The 14,200-nt window shown below is 34.3% G+C and overlaps 1 protein-coding gene across 2 annotated transcripts in view; it reads left to right on the top strand.

The window, feature by feature from the left end:
• Positions 1–14,200, top strand: part of LOC138711713 (cholesterol transporter ABCA5-like) — a 314,480-nt gene that overhangs the window by 290,138 nt on the left and 10,142 nt on the right. For both annotated transcript variants that reach the window (XM_069842866.1, XM_069842865.1), the window contains exons 25-28: positions 89–232; positions 2,804–3,040; positions 8,389–8,549; positions 12,959–13,166. In XM_069842866.1, the coding sequence (XP_069698967.1) occupies positions 89–232; positions 2,804–3,040; positions 8,389–8,549; positions 12,959–13,166 (750 nt within the window). The remainder of the gene's footprint in view (positions 1–88; positions 233–2,803; positions 3,041–8,388; positions 8,550–12,958; positions 13,167–14,200) is intronic.

Raw genomic sequence — 14,200 nt, 5'->3', positions numbered from 1 at the left:
TCATTACAGTAGTTAACTATTGTGCCAATATGCTATTTCTTCTAGCTGATGTGATTTTTTTTGTCTGAAATATATGAATACTTTTCAGAGGAATCCTGAGAATGTCACTGAGGACGTGGTGGAAAACAATGATGTTGGAGAACATGAGGACGATGACGTCAGAACAGAACGACAAAAAGTGGCCGACATCTTGTCCAATAAAAGTGCAAATCCCCCTGTTGTTGTGGTTCAGGTAATTCAACAGTTTTATTTATTCATTTTTTTTTTTTTTTTTCAATATTGGGAAGCAAGAAAGAGAATAACTTGACTGTTAACTCTTCAGCATTAGATACATACATACATATTGAGGATGGAGAAATCATTGCAATAAGTAAAAGTCTCAGGAATCTTCTATGCCACATCAATAAATTTAAGAATGCAGTTAGTTATATTGTCAGACTCTAAAGCAGCTATTCTATAATAGTATCTAGACACACACCTTCATCTCAAACAGCAGAAATAACTAAAATGCTCTCTCAATTAATATCACTCAATAAAAGAATTGTGTTCCAATGGATACCATCCCATTGTGGAATCCCGGGAAACGAGAATGCGGATGCTTTAGCAAAGAAGGGCAGCACTGCTACTACAGACCTGTTACTAAGTCTACGTATTACTGTGTGAAGAGATTTATTAAATCTACATACTTAAACTTCAACAAACAAAATTTGATAACACAATCTCAAGGGAAAAAATGGAACTCTCTGCATCAAAATCCACAGTTAATTCCCGATTTACCACGAAAATCGTCTGTAGCTGCATTTAGATTGGCAACAGGCCATGATTGTTTGGCCAAATACCTGCATAGAATTGGAATATATCAGTCCCCTAACTGCCCATTGTGCAACTCAAACCAAGCAATGGATTCGGAACACCTCAAAATCTGTGCTTCAGTGGCTGGCCATGATAATATGTTTGAAAAATATTGGAGTGCAAGAGGTCAAATGTCTTTATTGTCAAACGCCCGGCATTAGAAAACAACAACATACATACATACATACATAGTTGGGGACACTCTGGTTTTTGTCCAGAGCCAGCCCGTCTATCAATGTGTGGTTACTGCGATGAACACGCGCACGTCTCTGGCACTTTTAGGCCTACTGCAATTCGCATTGGATCTCCTTCACCATGCAAAAACGGCGATCCTTTAGCTTCAATTTCTTCTTCACAGGGCGCCAAATCTGGTGAATACGGGGGTGAGGAACAACGATAATCTTGTTACGGGTGCAAAACTGGTGTGTTGTGAGAGCTCTGTGAGCTGGCACATTGCAATCATGGAGCATCATTTGTTCTCTGTCTAGAGTTGTGATCGTTCATGTTCAAAATGGACGTGAGGATCATTATGCACAATTTGTCGAATTTTTTTTTTTTCGACATTTTCGGCATTGTTGCACGTGTGTAGTCAACCTCGCCTCTCGTCGTCCTCCAGCTATGTTCTGCCATTTCTGAAATGCGGATGCCACTCAAAACACCTCGACTGACTCACTGCTTCATTCCCATAGGCTTGCGTCAACAGTCCATGGGTTTCTGTTGTCGATTTCCTGAAGAATTTGATGTTGGCTCTGCTCCAGTTTCGAATCCATCGTGATTTTGCAAATGCGCGGATGCACATGCTAACAAAACCTTGTGTAACACAGGTCTCAATGATGATAGCGCTTTGAAACTTTGTGTCGCGTCTCTTCAAGGTCGTCTAATGTCACTGCTGCACGAGAGTGTCAATCACGTGATCTCTTTGCCCACATCAGACACAGTCTCGGAATTTAATGATCACACCTCGTATATGAATAGTTTAATATCAAAGACTGACATCTGTCATCTCCATAGTTTTGATCTAGAGGCAATTTTTTAATTCACAATGTTCTTTGTAATATTTAACACAATTTATTTTATAAATGTAGCGTTAGAGTTTGCATATGGTTTCACTATAACTGGAAAAAGCATGGAAAATTGTATACAAAACCACAGCTATCTAAATTTCGATTGAGGTCAGATGTCCGTCTTTGATATTAAGCTACTCATATCGTCTATACCCTGTACAGACTTGCATGGTTTCCAACCTGCATTTTCAGAATTTAAATTAATCTTATTCTGAATTAAACGAATTTTTAAAAACTTAAGATATCTTTTAAATTTAAGAAATTTCGAAATAAAGAACTGTGGCTCATTCACAATGAAAATTAAACATGTTACGGTAAAATCAGGATCATTCACGATGTGAACATAAACATAAAAGCAAACATACTTGGTAACCATGGAAACATAACAACGACGCCATTTTCTCATATTCTGTCGTATACTTCAGGGCTCCACGATTGTGTTCTGTTTGCAAATCACGTAAGCATAAGCATGAAAGTTTGGAGTTTGCAAACTTTCATGTCAACGTCTTACGGTAATGTTTATGTCAATGCTTATGTGAATCATTGTGAATGATCCCATTTGGTAGCTTGGGCGCAAACTGCTGTGTTTATGTTAAGGTTATGTTTAATTTTAATTGTGAATGGTACTGTATGCTGTTTTCTTTTGTATACCTCCGATGGATGGTCATTAATGCAATTTGTTTTAGTTCTGGTAGTGTGTTTTTATTTACTTTCTCTATGGGACTGAGATAATCATTATTATAATGGTCCTGCTCTAGTGGATTCTGACAGTTGGGTTTTGTTTCAATTATATTTAGCCTATTATTGATCTTCTTCCATCTCATGATGTGTTTATTGTGATGGTGCCACAGTATTCTTCTAGTAATCCGACTTTGTCCTGCCCCCAGAATCTCCGCAAAGAATACCAAAAGCTGATGATGAAGGTCTGCTGTGGGGGGACAGATGGCAGTTGCTGCTGTATGAAGGGAGATGATGATCACGACACACACACCAAGGTGGCTGTGCGCAATCTTTCCTTGGCTGTGGACGCAGGAGAGGTGTTTGGGTTGCTAGGCCACAATGGGGCAGGCAAGACGACGACAATGAAAATCATGATAGCTGAGGAGGCTGCAACGAAGGGCAGAGTAAGTTACCACTATATTATTATTATTATTATTATTATTATTATTATTGTTGTTCTAATTGTTTTGTTGTTATCATTATTATTATTGTTGTTGTAATTGTTTTATTATTATTATTATTATTATTATTATTATTATTATTATTATTGTTGTTGTTGTTGTAATTGTTTTGTTGTTATTATTATTATTATTATTGTTGTTGTTGTAATTGTTTTGTTGTTATTATTATTATTATTATTATTATTGTTGTTGTTGTTGTAATTGTTTTGTTATTATTATTATTATTGTTGTTGTTGTAATTGTTTTGTTATTATTATTATTATTATTATTATTATTATTATTATTATTATTGTTTTGTTATTATTATTATTATTATTATTATTATTATTATTATTATTATTATTATTATTATCAATAATAGAGGAGATACACTACAACCCTGTCTCACTCCTTGATTTATTCGTCTCCATTCTGAATATTTATTTGTGCGAGATCGTGCGTATTTGCTTGGTTTCCACACAAAACCAATCCGCGGAAAGTCTAAAATTCCACATTCAGTATTCCCAACCTAACACATAACAATTTCCCTCTTCTTACCGCTTAAGTGACATTGATTTTACTGCTTTAGGCTTTTAACATATTATTTTTAGAGACGTTCAATATAGTAATAATTATAAATTGGAAACTTAGGCCTACCACTGCAATTTCACCTAAATTGCACTGTTAATTATTGTCTTTAAATATTTGCAAAAATTAAGTAAACTCTACAACTCCACTGAAGTTACTGCATTCGTGATGCAAGTAACATTAAGGAAGCCGTGAAAAAATCAACAAGATTCCAGACTCATCATAGACTGGAGGAAAAAAAAGACAGACGTATATCACGGCCTGCTGGAGTATAGTAAAGACAGAAAACATTTTAAAGCAACAATGTTGAAGATAGATATTTTTGTTTTGCAAATTTGCCGTCATTGAACAGAAACCAAGATGGAGATTTCATTGCAACTAATTAGAAATTCCTCTTTCAGGTATGTAATTAACGATCTTCGCACAAAATAATGTACGATACACGAGCGGTATGTTTTCTTTCAATTCTCGGAAATTAAAAAAGCTCAACTACATTTCGCATTTTCAAACTTTTCCTCGAACATGAAAACTTCAACATACCGTTCTTGTAACGCATATTACTATTATGGCAACTTCAGAAGATAATTTACAACGTTTGGTTTGCAACTTTAATCAAATGGCAGAAAGTTTCAATATGGAAATTTCAACTGACAAATCTAAAGTGATGGCTTCTTTTAGGAAAGGAACCAGTCCGTAGCAAAATTTGCATCAATAATAAGATCATCGAACGAGTTAAAAATTTTAGTTATCTCTGCTACCAAATTTCATATAAAGAAGAAAAAGATTTTAATGAGAAAATTATTAAATTCACCAGAGCAATGGGGATAATTAATCAGATATTCAAACCAACCTTAGTACAAAAACACACGCGCACCAGAATTTATAAAACATTGGCCAGACCTATACTCTGTTTTGGTAGTGAAGCTTGGACGATTCGTAATATTGATTCACAAAGATTAACGGCGGCAGAAATGAGATTTATGCGTCGTACAGCGGGATACACGAGAATGGATCACATTAAAAATTTTGTCATTATGAAAGAACTGCAGGTTGAACCGATTACGGAATACCTACAGAAATACAGACAAAACTGGAGATCACATGTCATCAGAATGCCTCGTTCTAGAATTCCACGCCAAATTTTAAATTACCATCCTGTGGGCAAGAGATCCTTGGGCAGACCGTTCAAGCGTTGGCAAGAGACCGTAACGGGCCACTAGGCCCAATACATGCAAGGATGATGATGATGATTATTATTATTATTATTATTATTATTATTATTATTATTATTATTATTATTATCAAATCAAAATCTTTCGTAAAATTCTTCAAAATGATATTAATTCAATTGCACTATGGTCTGTTAAAAATGGAATGAAAATCAATCAACCAATCCAAAACTTTTGTCATTTCCGTCTCATGGAAAACTACTTCTCTAAAATTTAATTATTCTCTTAATAATGTCATAATTACTAGAAAAGATAGTATTAGAGATCCTGGTGTCTTACTTGATTCTAAATTATATTTCCATGATCATGTGCAATATATTTATACCCACTCATTAAGAATGCTTGGTCTAATTAGATCTATAACTTATTCTTTTTCTACTCCTATGTGTTTATTAATTTTATACTATACATTGGTTAGATCCAAGCTTGAATATGCATCTGTTGTATGGAACTCCATTACTTCCACTGACTCGGCTAAGCTGGAGAATATTCAAAGAAAATTTATTTCTTTGTGTTCTTACAGATTTTTACCTAATTCAGATGATTATAAATATGAGATTAAATGCAAATATTTTAATTGCTGTAGTTTATTTGCCAGAAGTCAAGAAATTGATTATTTACTAATTAGTACAACGGACATGGGCTGAATTGCATCACCGTTATGAGTTGTGCAGGGTGCGCAATGGGGGTCATGTTGAGCTCTGAGGAATCTCCCATCTTTCAGTGTTGTATACACAAAATTTCAAGAAATAAAGTTCAGTAGTAAATGTTTTGCGGTGTTTTTATTTTATCCATACCTAAACGGATCACCCTGTATTCTGTATCAGAGCACAATTCAGGCAACATAGATGGAATTCCTTAGAAGTGTAGTACAGAAAACACGAAGAGATAGAATTAAAAATGAAGATATAAGAAATATTTCGGGAATTGCAAAATTGTAGGATGTAATAATAATAATAATAATAATAATAATAATAATGATTTATTTAACCTGGCAGGGTTAAGGCCATATGGCCTTCTCTAACACTCAACCAGGAGTAAAGACTGCGTTACAAAAACACTACAAATTTACAAAGTACACTAAATTTTACACACAAAACTGAATAAGATAATAATAATAAAATGTAAACAGCAAGTAAGAAGAAATCAGACATAATATATAACATACAGAAAGAAAGAAAAAAGCATAATAAAATGTGAACAGCAGGTCAAAATAAATGAGGCATACAAAGTATAAAAAAATAAGACAATTATTCATAATAATAATAATAATAATAATAATAATAATGATCAAAAATAAGAATAGTAATAATGATAATAATGATAATGATAATAATAATAATAATAATAATAGTAATAATACTAATAGTAGTAATCAAATAGTGCAATACAAAGCATACAATGAATACAATATTTTTAAGTACACACAGTAAGGAAAATTATGATTATATATAGCTCAACTTATCACATTAGAGATATACCATTATCGGAAAATATGAAAACAAAAATATAAAATAAGTTGAATATCACTAGAACATAAAAAAAAATGTGAATACGTGGAAACATGCAATACAACACTTGTCATAATAGTAAGTTAGTTTGGCAACTCGTCATAAGATAATTTTCTAGCTTGGATTTGAAAGATTTCAATGTTCGGCAGCCCTTGACTTCAGGCGGCAGAGAGTTCCAGTGACGAGAGGTAGCAACAGTGAAAGATGGGGAATACAGAGACGATGTGTGAAGTGGAATTTCTAGCGTGTTATCGTGGAGGAAAATGGAATTAGATAGTTTGGATATGTTATGAGAATGGATGATGAGAGATTAACAAAAAAGACACTGAAACTGATAATAAAAGGGTGGAAGAGAATAGCTGGGGAGGATGCTATCTCATACTCGACCCCACAACCTACATGAAGAAGAAGATCCTGTATTGCTTTGACTTAAAGGCCCGGTTGCAGAAACACCGATCAAAATATGATTGGCAATCAAGGAGGGTTTGATTGACCATCAGTTCTATTTCTGTTGCAGAAAGAACAATCAGTGTTTGATCGGAGATCAGTCTTCCATCAGATTTGATCAACAGATTTTTGCTGGTTAAGTCACTGATCATCGATCAAGTAGGCTATTTATGTTGTTCTGTTCATAATGCAGTTACTGTAATGTATATAGTAAATAGTTACATTGTAACAATATTGTTTTCGACATAATGGATTCTTCTGATGAAGAAATTTTAGAATGAAAAAAATATTATTAAGAAGAAGGCGTTTTCGTGATAGACATGAATTGATTTAGGTTAAGTAAGGATTCGTGTGTTTTGTTATTTTCAAAAATTGAAACAAATATATGCAGACAGACAAATCGAAACCTTCCACTTTCTCCAATGAACCAAGTTCTAATAATGCTGAGATTTTATGCTGTTGTAATTTTTCAGGCGGTCTTGGGTTATCTTGCTAGGGTCCACAAATCAACTATTTGCCGAGTAGTTAGGAATGTTACGTATGAAATTGCTTTGTTATGGCAGGGTCTCATAAATCCCCAAACTTCAAACAGGGAACGATTTGAAATCCAGAGAGAATTTTCAGCCATGTCAGGATTTTCAAGAGTAGCCTAATATTGGTTGTATAGACTGCTCACATCCCCGTCCAATCACCTGGTTGAAATGATGCCGAACTTTATCGAAGTAGAAAAGGTTTATTTTCTGTGAATATACAGGCAATATGTAGTCTACACCATCACTGCAATTCTGGAATGTTGTAGCCCGTTGGCAGGGTTCTACACATGACAACACAATACTGTATTTTTAATGAGTGGGTTACGAGCTCCATTTGTAAACAGAGAGATGGGAAATGGAATTATTTTGGGTTATGGAGGTTATGCATATTCCAATTTCTTGTCGACTCTCCTAGCAAATCCCACAACAGAAGCCCCCTCACGTTTTTTTTTTTTTTTTTTTTTTTTTTTGGGTTTGCTTCATTTTTTTTCACTATATTGTAGTCTATATACAAATAGAATCCGCCTGTTTCCTTTCTATAAAAAGCAACAAAACAGCAAAACATTCACTTGAACATTCACTTGTTTTCGTAGTCACCGCCCACTTGATGCATTCGTTTTCCTACTTTTAAAGAGCATCAAATCGGCTGTGGTTGCTAAATAGCGCTGTTGTCAAATGTATTTCTTTCTCAAATCAGCAATTAGTAAATTGAGACAAGTTGATTGGAGATTCACGTTTGTGCAACGCAAAGAACAATCAAATAAATCAGACATCAACTGATTGGCGATCAGGGACTGATTTGATTTGCGTTTCTGCAATCGGGCCAAAGTCTACTGTAAATAAGATGTTAACATGAAGAAAATGTTACTCATTGTAATACATTTAGTCATGCGATAAAATGAAATAACCTAATTTAGCAACTATTGTGTCTGTGTTAACGTCATTTTTTCAGAACCGGACTGAATTCACTGCATATTTGAACATACATTCTGTTGTTGATTCAGGTACAGATTGGTGGACACAACGTTACGTCTAACATCGCAGAGGCTTTCCAACTTATGGGCTACTGTCCCCAGCATGACGCACAATGGAAAAACATCACTGTAAGGGAGCATCTTGAATGTTACGCAGCCATTCGAGGTGTTCCATCCAGTGAAATAAACAGGTAAGCTGATAATTAGGGCTAGGATTTTGATGACCTATAAATCATGAAAAAATGTCCTAAAAACAATGCATTTATGATCTAAAAATCTTTCCAAAATATCCTTAAAAATGCCCTAAAATTGATCTAATTAATTGTATCCTAACTAACTAACTAACATAAACAAGAAACTTGCAATTTTAATCTAGAGGAAAAAAAACACAAATCAACATTTCTAGCAATACCTAAAAAGCAATAAATAAGACAAAATTTTCCAATTTAATTTTGAATTGTGATGAAGTCCGGCAGTCCCTGACGTCATTAGGTAACAAATTCCAGATGCAAGGTATTTCTGCAGTGTAGGAGGATGAGTATAAAGACGTTCTATGTTGAGGGATAGAATGAAGTGCTTGATGTCGGTTTCGAAGAGTTGTAAGAAATTGAAAGTGCTATAAGAGATAATTCAGAGTAGAAGTATGTATGTTGTATTGGGCTTAGTGAAAGGAAATGTCCTTGTGAGTAATGGTTTCTAAAGTTTTTGATAAGTTTTTAGAATGTAATTAGGTCTATAATAATTTCTAACATAGTTTCTTTTGCCTCTTTTAAGTACCGGTATAGGGATAATTGCTGCTTGGTTCCATAACGTAGGAAATTTACCATTTTTCAGACTGGAGTTAAACATGCGGATTAAAAAGTAATAATTTCAGACCACCGAACACCCTTTAATTATAAAATTAGGTATATCATGAGTACCAATTATTTCTGTTGGTTTTGATTTTTCTTGCCTTTCAAATATTATCATGTGTTATGAATGGTACTTGTATTAGATAGACAATCTGTACTAATTGTAATATTATTTCCATAAGCAGGATTGTGTTCTCTGAACGGATAATAATAATAATAATAATAATAATAATAATAATAATAATAATAATAATAATAATAATACCGGTAATAATAATAAGTTTGTTACATTTCTTCAAATTTCAAATACTTTCTCATATTGATTTATTATCTGACCTTCCAAGGTTTGCCTATAGACACAGAATAACACACAATTTACAATAATGGTTGTACATGAATGGGCACATAAAAAAATATATAGATAAAAATTTAAGATAAAAATACAGATTTTCAATCACAAATATATAATTAAACAATTATGTGGAGTGTTTACCATATAGGTGATTTTTTAAGATGGTGACTGAGTATTTAATTATGTTTTGGACAATTTCGTCTTGAATATCTTTGCCTAGTTTAATTTCCCTTTCCACATCACAAAAATATTTAGGGACTGTTCCTCAGGACCCCAACAGCAGACCTGTCACTGTGATATTCTGGATGCTGTATTTGTTACGGAAGTAAGGTATTGTTGACTCGTATATTTCTTTTTTTTTTTCTTTATCAACATCCATAGGTTGTGCTTTTGACTGTTCAAAGCGTATTGTAGGGTTGATAATCTCTGCTACAGATTTTTTCCTATTGATGGCGATGACGTCAATCCTCCGTACGCTATCTTGGTCAGCTAAACAATGAACTTCTTCGTAAACTTCCAAACCTTTGTTTCGGGGAGCAGCAGCAAGAAGGGAACGAATGATGTTATGTCGTTTTATTCTCAAGATTTCTCCCTGAGGACACCTCCCAAGCACGTGAGGTAGGGATTCAAACTCACTACAGTGTCTGCAGTGGGATGTGCCTGTGGAACGTCCTGGAAGAGTTCGAACTGGCGCTACCATGGCTGTCATTTTTATCATATCTGTCCACTCTGAACTGGAAAGACCTTGCTTTTTAATAATCCAAGCATTGGCAGATGGTACTTCTGAAAACAATTCAACACATTTTCCTTCATGAGGGTATGAATACCACTCTTTATATTCGTTCTCCTTCAGATGTTGTCTTATTTGACGAACATTGAAATTCTTCATGGACTGGTCTAATTTCAGTTCATTAAGACAACGATTTTCGATATTACTAAAATCTCTAATTACATTGACATGAGTATCACACGAATATTCTAATGATTTGTTGATGTTCAGCTGTTGTAGATAGGTCTCCCAGGAAACTCGTAAAACTGACAAACCCTTATACTTGTGGCTGGTGTAAAGCATGCTGTTAGGTGTGTCACTAGGAAGTTGCAGAATTTGTTTTACAGCACTTCGAATGATGTGTGTATGTATGTATGTATGTATGTATGTATGTATGTATGTATGTATGTATGTACTTATTAACACTACAATTGGGAATACCGATAGGGTTGGAAGTAAATCCCGAAAAGACTAAGTATATGATTATGTCTCGTGACCAGAATATTGTACGAAATGGAACTATAAAAATTGGAGATTTATCCTTCGAAGAGGTGGAAAAATTCAAATATCTTGGAGCAACAGTAACAAATCTAAATGACACTTGGGAGGAACTTAAACGCAGAATAAATATGGGAAATGCCTGTTATTATTCGGTTGAGAAGCGTTTGTCATCTAGTCTTCTGTCAAAAAGTCTGAAAGTTAGAATTTATAAAACAGTTATATTACCGGTTGTTCTGTATGGTTGTGAAACTTGGACTCTCACTTTGAGAGAGGAACAGAGATTAAGGGTGTTTGAGAATAAGGTTCTTAGGAAAATATTTGGGGCTAAGAGGGATGAAGTTACAGGAGACTGGAGAAAGTTACACAACGCAGAGCTGCACGCATTGTATACTTCACCTGACATAATTAGGAACATAAAATCCAGACGTTTGAGATGAGCAGGACATGTAGCACATATGGGCGAATCCAGAAATGCATATAGAGTGTTAGTTGGGAGGCCAGAGGGAGGCCGAGACGTAGATGGGAAGATAATATTAAAATGGATTTGAGGGAGGTGGGATATGATGGTAGACTGGATTAATCTTGCTCAGGATAGGGACCAATGGCGGGCTTATGTGAGGGCGGCAATGAACCTACAGGTTCCTTAAAAGCCAGTAAGTAAGTAACAATTGGGAATACACCCAGTGGTAGTGATATATAATATACAATAATTACAATTACATTAAATAAAATAAAATAAACCTAAATGAAATAAAATAAAATAAACGTAAATCTATAAATAGTAGATGCAATAAACCTAGGACTATGATTAAAAACTATAAGCAAAAGTAAATCTAACTTATAAGTACATACTTCTATTTCACCCAACTATTACCAATTTAAATAATTACATATCTCCTTAATTAGTTACATACCAACTTAATTACATATCATCTTAATTAATTACATATAACCTTAATTTATTTACATATAAACTAAATTACATATCTTAATTAATTGCATATCAACTTAATTATTTTACATATCAATTTAATAATTACATATCAACTTAATTAAATATCAATTTAATTAAGTACCGGTACATGACACAACTTAAATAATTACACTGCACTTCCAATTACATTATCAGTCTAATCTTCTTAACCTTCCCTTAAATGTATTGATTTTAAGAGGACCACACTGAAAGATTGCCGCAGGTAAGCTGTTCCAGTCTACTATTGTGTGGTTAACAAAAGAAAATTTTGCCACGTGCGTTCTTTGTTTTCTACATTTAAACTTCCTAATATGATCAGCCCTTCCTAAGTATGATGGTGTTGCTAATCTAGCATTGATTTCGGTCCATGCTTTGTGTCCCATTTGTGCCTTAAACAATGCGGTGAGTCTGGTTTTTCGTCACCTTGACTTGAGAAGTTCCCACCCCAAGTCTTTTATTATCTCCTCACCATGTCCCTTCCCCATTTTGACATATTTTGCTGCCTTACGTTGGACCTTTTCTATTGAATCGATTTGGTTTTGTCTGTACGGATCCCAACCTACTGCTCCATATTCCATAATTGGGCGAACAAGGGTTTTGTACGCTAATTCTTTTGACTTTCGGTTAGATTTCTTCAGAATACGCATAGAGAAATGTAGTGCTTTCCAGGCTTTCCTTGTGGTATTAGTGACTTGTTCCTCCCAACTCAGTTTGTTACTTAAATATATACAAGTGTTCACTTGTGGCACCGATGTATCATTCAGCTGATATCTGAAACAAATTTCTGTATGCGTTCTACAGAAGGATATTGACTTACTTTTACTGACATTGATTTTCATTTTATTTTCTGTCATCCAGGTTTCAATAACGTTAAGATCGTTTTGTAAGGCGGCGATATCGGATTCATCATTAATTTGTCTATATATTATACAGTCGTCCGCGAATAACCTTATCCGAGACGTAGTATTTCTATTTATATCGTTTATATGCAGTATATAAGAAACAACAGAGGTGCAAGGACCGCCCCTTGAGGCACGCCTGATGTTACATTGCCTAGTTCCGATATTTCTTTTCCTAGTCTGACCATAATACATCATATCCTAAATTCTGTAAATTGTGAGACGTTGTCCATGTTAAATATTCTGTTTTTGCAGGGTGGTAGATTTGTATTTAGCAGGACTACAAATACAAGAACACGCCGGGAAACAAAGTCAGCACTGCTCAGGGGGCACGAGACGCAAGCTGAGCTTCGCCATGGCGATGGTCGGTGGTCCATGTGTTGTGCTGATGGATGAACCCAGCACGGGCATGGACCCCAGGTCCAAAAGGTTCCTCTGGGACACTATACTTGCAAGCTTCCAGGTGAGCATTAAAGAGTAACATTTAGTTTTATAATAAAACTAGTGGCTTGTGCAGCAAATGCTGCTGCAAACTAAGTTCGTTAGACGTTCAAATAAAAATTTTTCAGATTTATTTTCAATGAAGAATACTTGTCTTTTTGACAGTTATTTGCTTCCATAATAATGAAACATACTCCTTCTCAATGGATTTTTTTTTGGCCAAATACTTTTTCTTGAACCTATCCAACTTCAGTTTTTGAGTTTCAACGTGAAAACCCAAGTATCAATGTCAGGACGATAGCAGTAGCTATTTCAGGTCATTGTGGATTGTAGGTTTGCTAAGCTTTCGAACAATAGCATTTTCGTATAGCTGCTGCATGTAGAACTTGAAATGTAGAGCGTAAAATAATTTTATCCTACTAAGAGATCTTGCTGAAATGATCTGGAGACTACAAAAATTTCTAGGCCTCTTATTTTATCAGTAAGTAATACTTTTTGATCTTTCCTTAGGAACTGTAATTTTTGCGCTCTCTCGAGCCAATACTGAAGACAATGACACATATCAATATCTACACTACACTGCCATTAAGTATATGAAAAAGACCCAACCTCACTGGTTTAATAAGTATAAAAATATTTTATTTTTAATAACAATATTATTATCTTACTTAAGTTTTGTAGTTATATATATCGCAGCCACTCAGTAAATTATAGAAATGAAGATCTAAATTAAGATATTCTCTACATTTACTTACATAACCACAAAAGTTTCACTTTCATGTCATCAATATAGCATCAATATTATGTACAATTAATGAAGAATAGACACATCATGATATTAACTATAATAATATTTAATTTCTAATGGTAATAATGCCATCAAACCACCTCAAGTTTCGTAGATTTGAATACACAGCTGTACTCAGAAAATTATACACTGCACAATCATTTTTTAATAACAAATTGAATTGAGCTCTGAATATGTCGGCAATCCTCCAGGTCATGGCCTTCGTGTAATAGCCTATTGTTTATTGTAGTGTGTGTTTTGTTCTGAAA

This window comes from Periplaneta americana, chromosome 13, assembly GCF_040183065.1.
Source record: "Periplaneta americana isolate PAMFEO1 chromosome 13, P.americana_PAMFEO1_priV1, whole genome shotgun sequence".
Classification (NCBI taxonomy): Eukaryota; Metazoa; Arthropoda; class Insecta; order Blattodea; family Blattidae; genus Periplaneta; species Periplaneta americana.
This window is presented reverse-complemented; position numbering and strand designations above follow the sequence as displayed.